Genomic DNA, 14,636 nt, shown 5'->3' on the forward strand with positions numbered 1-14,636 from the left:
GGTCTGGCCTTCTCCAAGGCTGGGGGTCTAGGCCCCATCCAGACAGACTGACAAGGAGTCTGGGGCTTGTCCCCTCTGCTGATGGCCAAAGTAGCCTCACCTCTCAGGCCTGGGGCAGGCAGGCTGAAGTGATGACTCAGCTAGCCCAAGCCATCACCATCATCAGGCCCTGGCCTGAACAGCTGAGCCCGGCTTCCTCCTCCGCTCTGGGTCTCCACTCCTCAATGCCAAACAGGGAAGGTGGGAAGGCTGGACCAGGCTACCCATTCCCAAATCATCTACCAGGAATGACCTCAGGCAGCACAGCCCCCAGAGGTTGTTCAGATTGTCTATTGCAAAGTTTCCTTCATCTTAATTCTGCATTCTTCGTAATGCATCCATTTGTTGGAAAATTAAGATAGTGTTCCTAGACAGTGTTTCATAAAACCACCAAGTAAAATCAACACTCCAGAAAGGCCTATAGGTGAGACAGCACAGCACATAGCCCCACAAAGTTCCAACCCCCGCTCCACACTGTGACGGGACAACTCTAGCTTCCTTTCTTTACCACTCGTCCCCACCCCCATCCCCAACATGGTGACCTTCCACACCATCCACCCCCACTTCTATCCACGCTCCCCAAAATGCCCCCAAGTACAGATGCACCATGGGACTGGGCAAATGGACTCCAGAAAAGGTCCAGGTGAGAGAGCTTCAGCCTCAGACTTCCCACTCTGCATGGGCCCAGACAGCCTCTCTCAGCCCACTGCACCTAACTCTGGAGACTCTGAGGAGAGAAGGGGCCATCTCCAAAGGCTGAGAGCCTAACACCAGGGTGAAGGAGGGACCCAGCAGCTTCCTCTAGGCTTTCCTTCCTCCTCTTTCCTCACATTCTCCCTCCCTCCCTCTCTCCCTCCTCCCCCCTTACACACACACACACACACACACACACACATACACACGCAGTCGCACACGCACACACAAACACACAGAGCAAACAAGGCAGGCTCCGAGAGCAGAGCGGCTCATAATTATTGGTAAAATGCTTGTAATGTTTTTCTCTCTACCCGGTAGCTTTCAGTTGTTTTAGCAGCTTAGCGAAGCACTTGGCTCCAATTGAATTGCAAATCAGCAGCTCTTGCCCCAGGAAGAGAGGAAGGGAGGTAGCAAGGAGGGGGCAGGGAAGGATTCCAGAAGGAAAGGGAGAAAGGTATGCAAGGAAGAAGGGCAGGAGGAAGGAAATGAGCAAGGGAAGCCTAGTTCGGGGCCAAGGGCAACAGAAACAGAGACTGCCTGCTCCTTCCAGGCCCTTTCCCTGTCCTCATCCATTCTCTATGGGTTCCGTAGCCCAATGCCCCATTCAAAATATCAAGACACATTTTCTAACCATAATCTTGGGGTGGAGTAGGAGGGCCACACAGGGCTCTCTCAGCTACTAGAAGAAAAACATATCTTTCTTGGGAATTGCAATTATTTGAAAACAATGTCAAAACAAAAGTCTTGCTTTTTCTCCCTGGCAATCTCCAACATTTGTATTTCGATTCTCTCTCTCTCTTTTACTCTCTTTACCTTTCTATCTACCTATATTTCCATGTATCCATCTGTCTGTCTTTATATATACATATATCTGTCCTCCTAGCTCCTCCTCCCTTCTGTTGTTCAGCACTTCCTTTTCCCCTCTTGGTTCAGCATTCCCCACCGAGGAGTGCAGTTGATCAGGCCGCGTGTGCTGTTTCAGCACCATGGTCAGCACCACAGCACTGGGTCCCTCCCTGACACCTCCACTCTGCTGAGCCTAGGCTTTAACCATAGGACTGCCCCCAAATTCTCATATATTGCTCCCTGGGAAACATACTCTCTTCCCCAGAGTCCAGGAAGGAACAGGAGAAAGAAGCTGGCCAGGCCTGGCACCCTGGGTGTGGAGGGCTGGGGCTGTTGGTACAAACACACATCTGGGGCCAACCAGCCAGGCACTAACCTTGAAGAGACGGAGGATGTTGGCCACCATGATGGAGACCGAGCTCCCTGAAGCACCGATGACACCCACCACACGTTCAGGTTTGGTGATGATGGGTGGGCCGCCACTGCCACAGCGGACCTCCGTGCCATCCTTCTCGATGAGCGCCTGCACAAAGGTCAGCGACTGCTCGAGGGCATGGGTGTCCCTCGAGCAGGTGTCCAGAATGCGGGCGCCCAGCGTGATGTTGGGCAGCAGGTCCGGGTCATTGTTGATGCGATCCAGGGCAAAGAGCATGGCCTCCAGTCGGTGGATGCCCTTTTCCTTCTTAAGTTCTCCACAAGCCTTGCCCTCTGAGCCCCGGCCGTGCACAGGGAACAGGCCTCCCAGTGTGATGTCCCCATCTATGCGGATGGAATTCATGTGGGGGTGGCCCTTGGGCTTCCCCAGGGAGGAAGGCATCCAGGGGCCATAAAGGCTAAGGAGCAGGCAAAGAGGCAGCCGGGCCCACCACCAGCCCCAGCCTGTCTTCCCAGGCATCTCGGAAATCCCTAGAGACCCATGAATGGCGGGCCCCACTCCTAGCCTTGGCAGGCCCCTAGCCCCACAGCCTGGGTGAGCATGGGCAGGGCAGCCCCCACAAGTCTCTCTGGGGCAGCTTCAGCAGCAGGGTGGCCAAGGACAGCCAACAGGGTAACCCATGCTGGTGCTCCTCGCCACTCAGGCAGTGCTCAGTTGCCGACACAGGCCATGCCCATGGGCGACAGGGAGTAGCCAGGGAGCAGCAGAGCTCCAGTCTTGGTCCCCACGTCCTGCAGGCCTGTTCTTGATGGATGAATGTGAAAACAGGAGAGTGCTCCTAGCTTGATGTATCTTGGCATCAAGGAGAAAACAGCTCCAATGCTCTCCTCCTATCAACCTTAGAAGGGAGAGAGAGAGAGAGAGAGAGAGAGAGAGAATCAAACAGAAGCCCAAAGAAGACATTAGCTATTCTGATCGCTCATCAGGAGCTTGAGAGAAGGAGACACTGGAGGTTATCACCACAGGCTCCACAACTCTGAACTTGGCTCTTGGAGATGCTGCTCAACTTTGGTTCAAGTGGGAGAGCCCGAGGCAGAAATTAGGTCATGTTTGAAGACTTCTTAAGGCCTGTACCCACTGCCATCAGAAACCTAGGCATCAGAGAGCGCAATTCCCAGGAACAGCCTGGAACTGGCTTGGGCAGAAGAGAGGTCTTGCTCACCCACATGAAGGAGTAGCAAGAAACCAGTTTTGCAGGGCCCAACCCCATTTTAGAGATGAGGAAACTGAGGCCCAGAGCAAGAGAGCATTTTGCCCAAGTCACACAGGTAGTGAGAAGTGAAACACTGTGTAGAGCCCAGCTTCCCAGCTGCCAGCTCTGGAACCAGAAACACTCAGGCTCCTTGGGGACTCAGAGAGAGACCAGGAAAGCCAGTAAGGCCCCCTGCAGAAGAAATCAGGCTGAGAGCTGCTAACTCTGAGGGCCAGGGAGAAGGTGGGGCTGTTGGTTCCCGGATTCTCCTCCTCGAACAATGCCAATTTCACATTGCCACCCCAGGCTGAGGGCAACCCCAGGGGCTCCCAGTTCAAGAGGCAAGCCTCCTTGTCATGTGCTTGGCCTCCCTCCCCCACCCTCTTTCTGTTGGTCTTTATCTCTCCCATTTCTCTGCTACTCCTTCTCTCTCCCCCACTTCCTCCCTCTGAGAGTGGGGCTCAGGTTACGGTCTGAGCTACTGCACATTATCATGATCATTGTCATTATTATTGTTGTTGTGATTAAATATTTATCTGCAAGGGTAGAAGAGACAACACCAGCTCTTCCTCATTCTCGCTGCTAATTTGGGCTAATTTCCCCTGGGGTTCCTTCCTTGGCCCCAGCCTCCCTCTCAAAGCCAGCAACCTCCCTCCCCTCAACTGAGAAGGCCACAGGGAGAAGAGCTAGAAGCTGAGTCAGGGATTGGCCGGGGGCCTCACTCTAAGGCCCCCGGGCACAAGGGGTTTGTCAGATGAAGACTAGCAAGCCACTTCTACGCCTCAGTTTCCCTAGCCATTTGGAAGAAGGGCTTGTGTTTGGATCAGGTTTTCCTAGCAATGTGGTCCCTGCATCAAGGCCAGGTGGGGTCTCGGAGCCACCCATCCCCCACTTGTAGTTCCCCCCACACAGGAATTACTGACTGTTCCGGTTCTGGGGAAAGGAGAGAAGCGAAGAGGGTACAGCACCCAAGGGTCCAGCCTCAATTCCTGGGCTTCTCTGGCAAGCGCCCTCTGGATCCTCACCTCACACCTGACCCCTCATCAAAATGCTCCCTCACCCATTAGCTCCTCAGAGGCCAAGAACACAACTATTAATTCTCACTCTGCAGGTGAACCGATAGCCCGGAGGCATCGCATAACTCTCCCAAAGTCACACAGCAAGATGGGTCAGGACTCAAAGCCAGCACCAGTCATACTGGGAGACCTGGGGAAGCCTGCAAGAAATCTTCCTAATAACCACCCTCACCCATGAAGCTAGGATCCAGTGACTGAACACTGGGGGTCAGTGCTCGGAGGAAGGCTTAAGAGTGAAAGCTGTTAAAATGCGGGGAGGGGACGGCTACACCTGTACGGACCTGTCATCCTCACCTACACCTTCATGTGGGTGAGTTTAACAGCTCGCTTTCCTGGAGGGCCATGTGGGTACTAGCTGCTGATGCCAGGACTGGGCAATTCAGAGAAACTGGAGAAACTGGAGAAGGCTTCAAGAGCGCCCACAGTCCTGCCATCCCCTAGAGGTTCTCAATTTCAAAATCTCTAAAATGGAAGGCTTGGGGCACCTGGGTGGCTCAGTCGTTAAGCGTCCGACTTTGGCCCGGGTCATGATCTCACGGTTTGTGAGCTCGAGCCCCACGTCAGGCTCTGTGCTGACAGCCTGGAGCCTGCTTCGGATTCTGTGGCTCCTTCTCTCTCTGCCCCTCCCCAACTTGTGCTCTGTCTCTCTATGTCTCTCAAAAAATAAATAAGTGTAAAAAAAAATTTTTTTTTTTAATAAAATAAAATAAAATGGAAGGCTTGGAGTAGGATGCAGTCTAGTGGCCATACTGCCCCTGCAGGCCATTCTCAGTTGTGACAATGATGGGAAGGAGTCACCTCCGGGCCTGCATCCATCCCCTGGGTGGGACAGCCCACACAATGAAACACTGTCCTGTCCAAGTGCTCTGATGCCCACGGAGAGGTAACTTCAAATGACATCATACTGCCAAGTGCCAGGCGCTACACTAAGGGCCTCGCTTACGTTTTCCCAGGTGACGCTCACGCCTCCGGGAGCTGGGCGGTATTCCTATCCCCACCACACAGATGAGGAAGCCGAGCCTCCGAAACTCAGACAGTGGCCACTGCCCCCAACCCCCACCACGCCGGCCCAGAGGGGCTCTCGGGCCCTGCCCAGTCCCACAGCCTACAAGTTCAGGCTTGGTTTGCCTGAATTCAAAGTGGAAGGATTTTTGGCATCGTGACAGGCTGTGTGCCGAGGCCGCAGCAGGGCAGATTCAGGCTGGGAAACCAATGAACAGCAGCTTCTGACAGTCAGGCCCTGCTCAGGCTTCCAGATTCTTCGTGAGGGCTCAACACGGGCTTCTCCTTGAAGCCCCAGCCCCTTCAGACTGAGTGATGTGCATAGACAGGCACATGTACACACACATACACACACACACACACACACACACACAAACATACCGGAAACCACAGACAGACACACATACACGATGGGGAAGGGCAGAGGCTGCATGGAGGAAGGAGCCCTCAGCGAGGAGAAAAACAAATATTTGCAGGGTTAGAATCAAGACCCCAAGGCCCCAGGCCCTGCCCCAGGCTGGCCAGACTGCCCTCCGGCTTCCCTCCACCAGCACTGGGCCCAGCCCCTGCCTAGTGGGCCCCTCTCCACCCCTCAGCCCTGCCAGGTCTGCCTTTTCTGAACATTTCCAAAGAGCTGGGCAAACCACCGCCTCTTTTAGCCTCCCCTCCTTCCTTTGATCCTGTAACAGGAACAAGGGAAAAGTAAAAATACTCTGAGGGTGAAAGGAGCCACCAAGAGCAGAGGCTGGGGGTAGGGCAGGAGGGGGAGCGAGGCGTCCTTCCATACCCCACAGGGCGGCTCCATCTTGGGGAAGGGGGGGCCACATCAGGGGAGGCTTGGAGTCCTCAGACCACACCCCGAATCCTAAAAGAGCCAGGAAGGCTCACACCTCGGACATTTTGGGGGGAGGGGATCTATCACTCCCCAAATGAAGTCACCAAGAAGGCGGCAGGTCTATGCCAGTGTGCCCACCCACTCCCAGTGGGGCCTCTTATTCTATCCTTCCCCACCTCTCTCTGCCAACCCCTGTATTCCCTTCCCCTCTGCCCGCTGCCAGATCTCTGGCCCCAGGCAGGCAGGGAGGGATGAGGAGTGGAGGGAAGAACACGCGGTCATCTCCGCACACAACTGTTCACTGGCCAACCGCATTTTTCGGAACATTCTCTTCAGGGAAAGGGGATGTGAGGAGAGCCGGGGAGTGGCTGCAGTGGACCCTCCCCCCCCCCAACCCAGCCACCCCACCATCTGAGGGCCTCTCTGCTATCTGCGGGCCTGCAGGGAGAAACTCCACCACCCTGCCTCAGTGACCCCTTCCAAGTCCTAACAAGCAGGACCCCATGCTTCCTCACGTCTAACCTAAATCCTTCCTCCCACAACCAGGGCCTGAGCCAGGAAGAACCACAAACCACGGAACAATGACCAGATCCAAAGAGACGCACCGTGATTTACTCTGATTTACTTTTCACGAAGCTGCCTTTTATTCTCCCAAAACTAAGGAAATAGAATTCTCCCAAACACCAAAGTAAAGGGCAGAGTCAGAGGGACTGATCCTGCACTTTGCTTGGGGGGGGGGGGAGGAACACCTCCAGAGTGACCCATTCCTGCTTTCAGCCTTTGAGGGGACCCTCAAGCTGTGGCTCTTCACCCCTCCAGGCTCAGCCGGGAGACCCAGGCCCCCTGTCCTCTGCCTTCCTTTGAGCCACGCCTCCAGAGCTGCTGGCAGCCCCTTCCCCTCGGCCTTTCCATGGTCCCTCCAGCACGTTTTTTCATCTCTATTCACCTTTGCCTCAGTGGGGCCCAGCCCAGCCCAGGTGCTCAGAAAAGCTGGGGCATTGGGAACGGATGAGTGTCTCACATTTCCACAGGAGGGTCTGGCAGTTCCGGTCCCCGGGCCGGAAAAGGTGAGGGGGAACCGGAGGCCTCCCCGCTCCTTCCTGTACCACCCCGTGCCCACAGGAGCCCATGAGGACCCGAGACGCCGGACGGCAGGCCACCTCTGCGGCCACCTCTCTCTTATCCCCCTTGGGACCCCGCACTGGCCACACAGAGGTGTGCTTTGCTGGGTGGTCTCCTCCCATATGGACAAGGCTTAGACCCAAGGAGCAGGTAATAGGAAGCTGCACCCCCCTTCCCCCCCACAATTGCACCAGCAACAGGCCCCGTGGTTTGATATCCGCCCGTGTGACTCTCAGTCTGTGGGGAAAGGTGGATGGTCGATGAGCTCCCTCAAACCCCCGCAGCCCAACCCTCTCCCCACAGGGACCACAACTGGAGGGGATCGTGTTGTACTCGTCTTGACATCTCTGCACCCCAGCCTGGCACAGTGGAAGTTTGGGAAAGTGAATGAATGATGTGATGGGAGTGAATGATTCTGGGCTCTTCCCACCCCCTCTCCCGGGTCATCAATTTCAATATTAATAGAAACAGCAGCCCTCCTCCTAGATACTCCCTGAGCCAGGCCGCATTCTAAGAGCAAGGAAGAGGGCACAGTGGGTGTCTGGGCCCCCTGTCCCCTTCCTTCCATGTCCCCCAGCAGCTCCAGCCCACCAGTCTGCATCAGGAACCCTCCCAAGTACAGAAACCCCAGATCTCACTCCACAGGCCATCCCTTCCCTGTTCCACCAAAACAGCAAGGGCCAGATTCAGAAGTGACTGGAGACAGTGGAGAAATATATGTGGAAGGTAAGAAGAAAAGGAAGGAAGACAGGACGGAAGAGGAAGCATTTCCTTAGCTTAATGCCGACAGAAACTAAGGAGGAGAAAACTTCAAATCCATTGCCCGTGCTTCCCCCACTCTATGATTCCCTCCCTGTGACTCTCACCCTTCAGGTATCAACTGAGACCCTTCCTCCTCCAGGAAGCCTGCCCTGATTAGCCAAGTTCCTGTTTCTTCCTTCTTCCACATTAACACCTCTCTCTCTCTCTGTTGCTATTTGGCAATGATGAACCTGGAAGATTTTAAGGGCCTGCATGGACGACCACACTCATCTCTGTATCGCCTGTGCCTAGCCCAAGGCTCAGAACACGGGAAATTCTCAATACACAACAAGACACAGCCGGGTCCCTGCCCAGAGCCAGCAGGCAGCCCAGGGTAGAGGGGCTGCAGTGGACGCAGAGTAGGACTCAGACCTTGCACTGAATTCTTATAACCCCCTTGTGTGGTCAGGCATAGAATACAATCTGTTGTGCCATGACCGACCCCTCAGTTATTCAACATCACGTTCAGATATGTGCTGAGCACCTACTCAGGTGCTGAGCACCTGCTCTGGGCTCTGGGGAAACTCCTGGGAGTGACAGACACCAGCACCTGCCCTGGGGAGCCAACATCCCACGGGGCGTGGGGGGCGGTGGCACAGGAAAGACAATACGCGTACTACACAAAAATGTGTGGCACTTCAGGGAATCAAGGGGTTGTGAAGAAAACTAAGACAGGTAAGGGGGGAGGTTAAGACCCAGGGGCTTTTTCAGAAAAAGAGAGTCAAGGAAGGCTTCTCTGAGAAGGTGGCAGAAACTCAAAAACAGTAAAGGTGTCAGCCATTTCCAGGAGAAAATTGCCCCAGGCAAAGAGTGCAAAGGCCCTGAACCTGTGTTTAGCACTCATTGTTCAAGGAACTGCAAGGAAGCCAGCTTACCTGGACGGCAATGGGAAGGGGCAGAGGTAGGAGAGGAGGTCAGAGAGGGCACTGAATATAAGATCAAGCAAAACCCATGGGGATGGAGAAATGGGGGCCCACTGAAGGGCTGTGAGCCCAGTGATAGGCAAGGATTCATGACAAGAGAAACCTGAGGCTCAAAAGGCAGCCGCCTGCTAAGGCCACAGCAGCTCACATCATTTGGAGGGCAAAGCCAGGCTATCTCATCAGACCTTCGTCCCACCGGTTCAGCCCAGGAAATGCCCAACCCTGACCTTCCCCCTCTCCCAGAACCAGAGCCCAAATCTCCTCCACCCACCAGATCCCACTTCCATGCAGCACCCCCGGCCTCTCCTTCCTACCCCAACTTGCCCCACCGCCACCTACCACCACCCTCCCCAGGCTTCTGGCACAATCCAAGTGGGCAAGTGTCTTTGTTTGCAGCTGTTGCTATTGTGGGTTTCATGGCTAATGCGGTTTCTTCCTCTCTCCTCCTCCTTCCTGTCCCCCCTCCTTAAATCAGAGCTCCCCCCCCACCCCACTCCAGCACTGCCCTGGAAGGCTGGGTCCCATTGGCTTAGCAAGTCAAAACCCAAACCCTACCGTCTTGCACAGCCATGAACCACGGCTGTGGGCAAGACTTCCATCCCTAGGCCACACTGAGGCCGGGCACAGAGAAGGGGCAGTGACACCCGCGAAGTAATCACTCACTAGAAACAAGAAACCAAGTCAACTCCCCAGTCTTTATTTCTATATTCAAAATCTAAAACTCACCCTGTAGCAATGACAGTGTTTTTACTAGAAGTCACAGCCCCAACCAGAAAACAGGTCCGGGGGTTAGTTTCTGTCTCCCCAAGAAGCAGAGGGGCGAGAGGGCTAAGCTTAGGGGACAGCGCAGGACCCAACCTCCTGGTCCCCATTCGGGTGGCCCAGCCTGGGACCAGCAGCTGCCTGAGTTCTCCCAGGACTCCCAGCAACACAGCCAATGGGCAGCCAGTGCTTTCTCCAGAACAGGGAGGCCTAACGAGACTCCACAGCCGGCTCGTCAGCGTGGCTCAGCCCAGAATGGCATGGGTTGTCATTATGGGCTGGCATTTCCCAATTACCGCAGATAATATCTACCTTAATTGAATGGGGTCCAGATAATGTCATTATGCACCGCGTTCCCCAATTTATTTAATATACGTGTGTACACATATATTTATGCCTCACTGGTGCCACGAGATTGCTAAACGGTGAGGTTAATAATAAAACATTTCGACGGGAGTCATCAGCTTTAATTTAGGGGGTGATTTTTACTATCCTTGTGGTGCTCGTTTTTCCAAGGAGCCAAGAGAAACATGGACAGGACGGTAGAGGCTCTCTCAGGCCTCCAGGCTAGGAGGCGGGGTGGGCAGGGCTGTGGGGTAGGCCCGTCTTTTCCGAGCCAGTTCTGCTGATACCCCTCCCTCTCAGAAGCAGGCTGAGGCGGGGGCGGGGGAGCAGGGAGGACCTGAGGCAGAAGTCAGAAGTCCAGGAGCTTGACTCGAGGACTGGCGGGGGGAGGGGGGATGGGGAGGGGGGGGAGAAGGAAGGAAGCTTGTCTAGAATGCAGAGTTACGTGCCTCCTCTGGTTGGGCCCAGAGGCAGCAGGGGGGGACACTGGGAGAGAGGCAGGGCAGAGAGGACGGACGGAGGCCGGAGACAGTGCACAGCCAAGAAAGAAACAGAGTTTCCAAGAGCCAGGGAAAAGGCAGCCTGCACTCTGCAAGGGCCAAAGGCAGTGAAATCTCTAAATTAATTTTTGATAGTCCCCTGCTAACTAGGGCAGAGTTGACACGAAAACAAGCCCTTCTTGCTCTCCCCAGGAGCCGGCACCAGGCTGGGTGGGAGCAACAGAAAACTGGCGTCCTTGGCTCCAGGCTGGCTGCCCACCAAGGGAAGCCCCTCGGCCTCCTCCTCCCTCAGGTGGGCCTGGACAGCCAGCAGCTCTTATGCCAGCCCCAGTGAGCAGAGCCAGAGTCCAGATGCCAGCTCCCCCCCCCCCCACACACACACACCTTCCCCGGGCAGCAAAGGCAGCTTCCACTCTGCAGAAGTGAGATAACCTTCCAGCCAGCAGCCAGCGGGCCCATCTGCCCAGGCTGCCAGCGGGGCCTGCCCACCGCAAAGTTAGGTTCTCGGCCGAGCAGGGGAGGACAGCAGGGTGGGCAGATGTCGTGGGGTGGGTGGTAATTAGGGGCTGCCGGCTCCACACTCGTCTAGGGGAGAGGATGCGTCTAACGGCTGTAATTATAAAGCTCAGAAACCCGTGGGTCCTGGTCCCATCCTTTCCTGCCAGCTGTCCCCCTGCAGCACGGTGGGTTCGGGTGTGGCCAAGCATCCTTGAAGCTGGGCTGGGGACCCTTCAGAGATTTTCTGGCCTGGGCCCATCCCCAACCCTGCCGGCCAGCACGCTCGCTCGCTCGCTCTCTCGCTGGCTCCCTGTGCTCTCACCTACCTCAGGATGCCTGCCTGCCGCTGTGCGAGGCGCTCCTCCTGGGGACGTCACGCCTCCAACAGAATGAAGCCGCCCAGACGCAGGGTGGGGGAGGAGGGATAAGGGAGGAAGACAGGAGCGGCCTACGCTAGGCCACTGAGGCCGAGAAAGCAGCTCGACTCCTGACGTGCTCCCGCCTCCCCTCCTCCCCCTCAGCCTGCTCGGGACCTGTTCTCGAAGCCATGCTGCGTGCCCCACCCACCCCCCTGCCATCCCAGACATCTCTCTCCGGAGAATCACCACCAGTAGAGCATTCTTTGGGATTAAGCACCGCCAACTCCCTCTCTGGGCCTCTCTTAAATGCAAATGTCTCAGGGAGGGGTAGCCCTTGGCGGTGACTACATCTCAGAGGGTTATAACTTTCTGGTCTTTTTGTCTCTGAGAGGTTGAAGGTGTTGACAGGTGGGGGAAAGTTTATGGCTAAAAGACAAAAAGTTGGAGGAAGGTGAAAACAGTGGTCACTTAATTCATTTGTGGGCAGGCATGCCCATCCAAGGCTAAGCAGAGGCTTGGGGGCACCAACGCAGACCAAGAGCCCCCCACCCATGCCAAGGACAGGACTCTGACTCAAGGCTAGAGAGGCCCTCCCAGAAGTGGTCCTCTGGGGGCACCAGGGAGGGCGACCAGGGCTCTGACCCCCACTCTCCCCTGCAGACAGGCCCTCTTCAGGGGCCCTCACCACTGGCCCCCAGAGCCTGCCCAGGAAAGGTGACCACACCCAGGAGCTTCTGTAGGAATTCTCTCTGCTACCTCAGGAAAGGTCACCAGGAAAGACCTCCCGGGGATCCTCACCTCTTCGTTGAAGTTCTCTCCCACCCAGGCCCTGAGGCCTCTGGGGCGCTCAGGATGCAGACCCAGAGCCTGCAGCCCAGCTTTCCACGTAGATCTCAGGGGGGACAGTGGGGCAGACCCAGCACACGTCCTGGGGGAGTGGGGAGATGGGAATTAGAACATCCTTCATTTCCACCATGAGCTGGCCCCAGGGATGTGAGGCTGAGGACCAGGCTGTGGAAAGGGGGTGTCCAGCATGGAGACTTAGAACACTGGCCGCCCTGCCTGCCCTGAGCCCCCACTGTCACCCCAGAATACGGGACTACGATGGGAACACACACACAGTACTCCCACCCCCACCCCGCCATCACAGAAAGCTTTCTGACAGATGACAAAGGGTCAGAAAGACTAACCACGGCTCTAACAGACACGTGGATTCGGACCCCCCACTAGGCAAGCCCAGCCCAGTCCCGCAAAGCAGCTTTACCCGCACCCATGGGCAGGGATGGCGCTGAGAGGGGGTAAAGAGGCAAGGAGCCTCCTCTAAAAAGGACCTTAAGTCTGAAGGCAGGGGTGTCACTCGTGGCCTGGGGGCAGGGGGCGCTCGTACGTTCGGGCCTCAGGACTCCCTGCCGCCGCTACCGCCGCCCCATTTCAGCACAAACAGCCTCAGACCGCCCCTGTGCGGGGGCGCCACTCTCAGTCCGGGCCTCCACCTCCCAGCCCCGCCCCCGCGCGGGGAGGGGGCGCTTCCAGTTCTGGGCGCCGGGGAAGCCCGACCCGGGAGGGGACCCCCCCAACACACACACACACACACACACACATACACACACACACACACGGGGCCTGGCCACCCGCCCCCGCCGGGGGTTCACCGGGGTCTTGGAGAGGGTCGGTGGGGAGTATCCGAGGAGAACCTGACCCTGAGGTCCCGGGGCCGCGGGGAGACCCCAGACCCTGGAGCGCCGTCCCAACCCGCCGCGGCCGCGAGCAAGCGGGGACTCGGCCGGTGGCGAAGGTGGCGCCGGGGCGGCCAGGGGAGCGGGACGCGGTGCACGGGAAAGGAGCCGAGGCGCGCGAGGCTGGCGCTGCCCTCCCGCCGGGAGACGGCGGGGAAGAGGTGCAAATAACGCCCCGCGCCCCCGCCTGCCCTGCCCCTCCGCAGAGGGGGCGCGCTAATGCCGCCGCCCCCACCTGAGAGCTGGCACGACCCCCCCCATCCGGTAGAACCTGACAGAACACCCCTACACGGAGACACTTTCCCCCAGGCCCGCAAAAAAAGCCGCTGCCCCATTCCCTCCCTCGGGGGCCTTCGGGGAGACCCTCCAGCCTCGGTCCCGCGCCCTCTAGCCCTGAGGGCTCAGATCCCCCGGCCTTCCTCCGGGCAGCCCTGAGCGCGGGAGCTCGTCAGAGGCCACCTCCCCGAGCCCCGATGTCCCCGCCGCAGCCCGCGCCCCAGAGGCCGGAGGGCACGGTCCCCTCTGCCGGTTTCCCGCGGGCCACAACTCACCGCGCGCGGGCGAGGTCTGAGCCGCGGCGAGGGGTCGGTTGCGCTCCCGCCTGCCCCGGGGGCGCAGAGAGGCGGCGGCGGCGGCTTGCTGCTCGCGCTGCCCAGAGCCGGGGCCGCGGCGGACGGCGCTGACGCTGCGGACCGAGCCGGGCGCGGAGCCGCCCGGAGTCCCGGACGCGGCGGGGATGAGCTGGCGGCTGCCCGGCCGGAGCCGCCTCCAAGCGCGCGGCGTTCTGCTGCCGCTCCGGCGAGAGCGAGCGAGCGAGCTAGGGAGCGGCGGCCAGCCCTGCTCCGGCTCCGCGGAGCCCGGCGTCCGAGCCGAAGGGAGCGGGCGAGGCGGCTCCGGGGAGCGGGGTGCAGCCGGGGGCTCCGGGAGGGGAAAGGAGTGGAGCGGGAGCCGACTGGCGAGCGCAGCCGGCCGAGATGCGGGCGCCTGGCGGCGCCGCGGCAGCGGCGGCAGCAGCAGCAGCAGCAGCAGGAAAAAATGAGAGCGAGCGAGAGAGCGCGCTGGAGAGCGAGCGAGAGACAGGGGGAGCGAGGAAGACGCTGAGAGGGGAGGCTGCGGGAGGGGGCGGGAGCGCCCGGGAGCACGAGGGGGCGAGGGGACCGCAGCCGCTCAGCCCCCGCGCCCACTGCCACTGCCGCACTCGAGAAGGCGCGAGCCCAGCCCGGCAAGTTTGCGCTGCAAGTGCGGGCCAAGCGCGCGGCGCTTCCGCCGGCCTTTTAAAGAGAGAGCACCTGGGAGCCCACCTCCGACCCCGCACCTTCGCCGCGGGAAGGCCGGAGCTCTCCAAGCGCCCCTCCACCCCGCCACACCCGCCCCGCGGTCTTTCCCCGCTCCCACCACGCCCCACCGGCGCCCTCTCCCGGAAGCCCCCTTCCTTGCCCCCTCCCCCCACCCTGCGGGTGTCAGCTCA

At 58.3% G+C, this 14,636-nt stretch overlaps 1 protein-coding gene across 8 annotated transcripts in view; it reads right to left on the reverse strand.

Moving 5' to 3' along the window:
- The window catches only part of GRM4 (glutamate metabotropic receptor 4), a 152,925-nt gene extending 138,494 nt beyond the window's left edge, over window positions 1-14,431 (reverse strand). For 2 of the 8 annotated variants that reach the window (XM_045057410.1, XM_045057412.1), the window contains exons 1-3: window positions 13,720-13,842; window positions 12,231-12,360; window positions 1,958-2,855 (exon numbers count right to left, since the gene is read on the reverse strand). In XM_045057410.1, the coding sequence (XP_044913345.1) occupies window positions 1,958-2,476 (519 nt within the window). In that variant the 5' untranslated portion in view covers window positions 2,477-2,855; window positions 12,231-12,360; window positions 13,720-13,842. Of the gene's footprint in view, window positions 1-1,957; window positions 2,856-12,230; window positions 12,361-13,719 lie in introns of all 8 variants that reach the window. The other 6 variants (XM_045057409.1, XM_023253859.2, XM_045057411.1 and 3 more) reach the window with 5 other exon arrangements.
- Between the last annotated feature and the right edge of the window lie 205 nt (window positions 14,432-14,636).

This window comes from Felis catus, chromosome B2 (assembly GCF_018350175.1).
Source record: "Felis catus isolate Fca126 chromosome B2, F.catus_Fca126_mat1.0, whole genome shotgun sequence".
NCBI lineage: Eukaryota > Metazoa > Chordata > Mammalia > Carnivora > Felidae > Felis > Felis catus.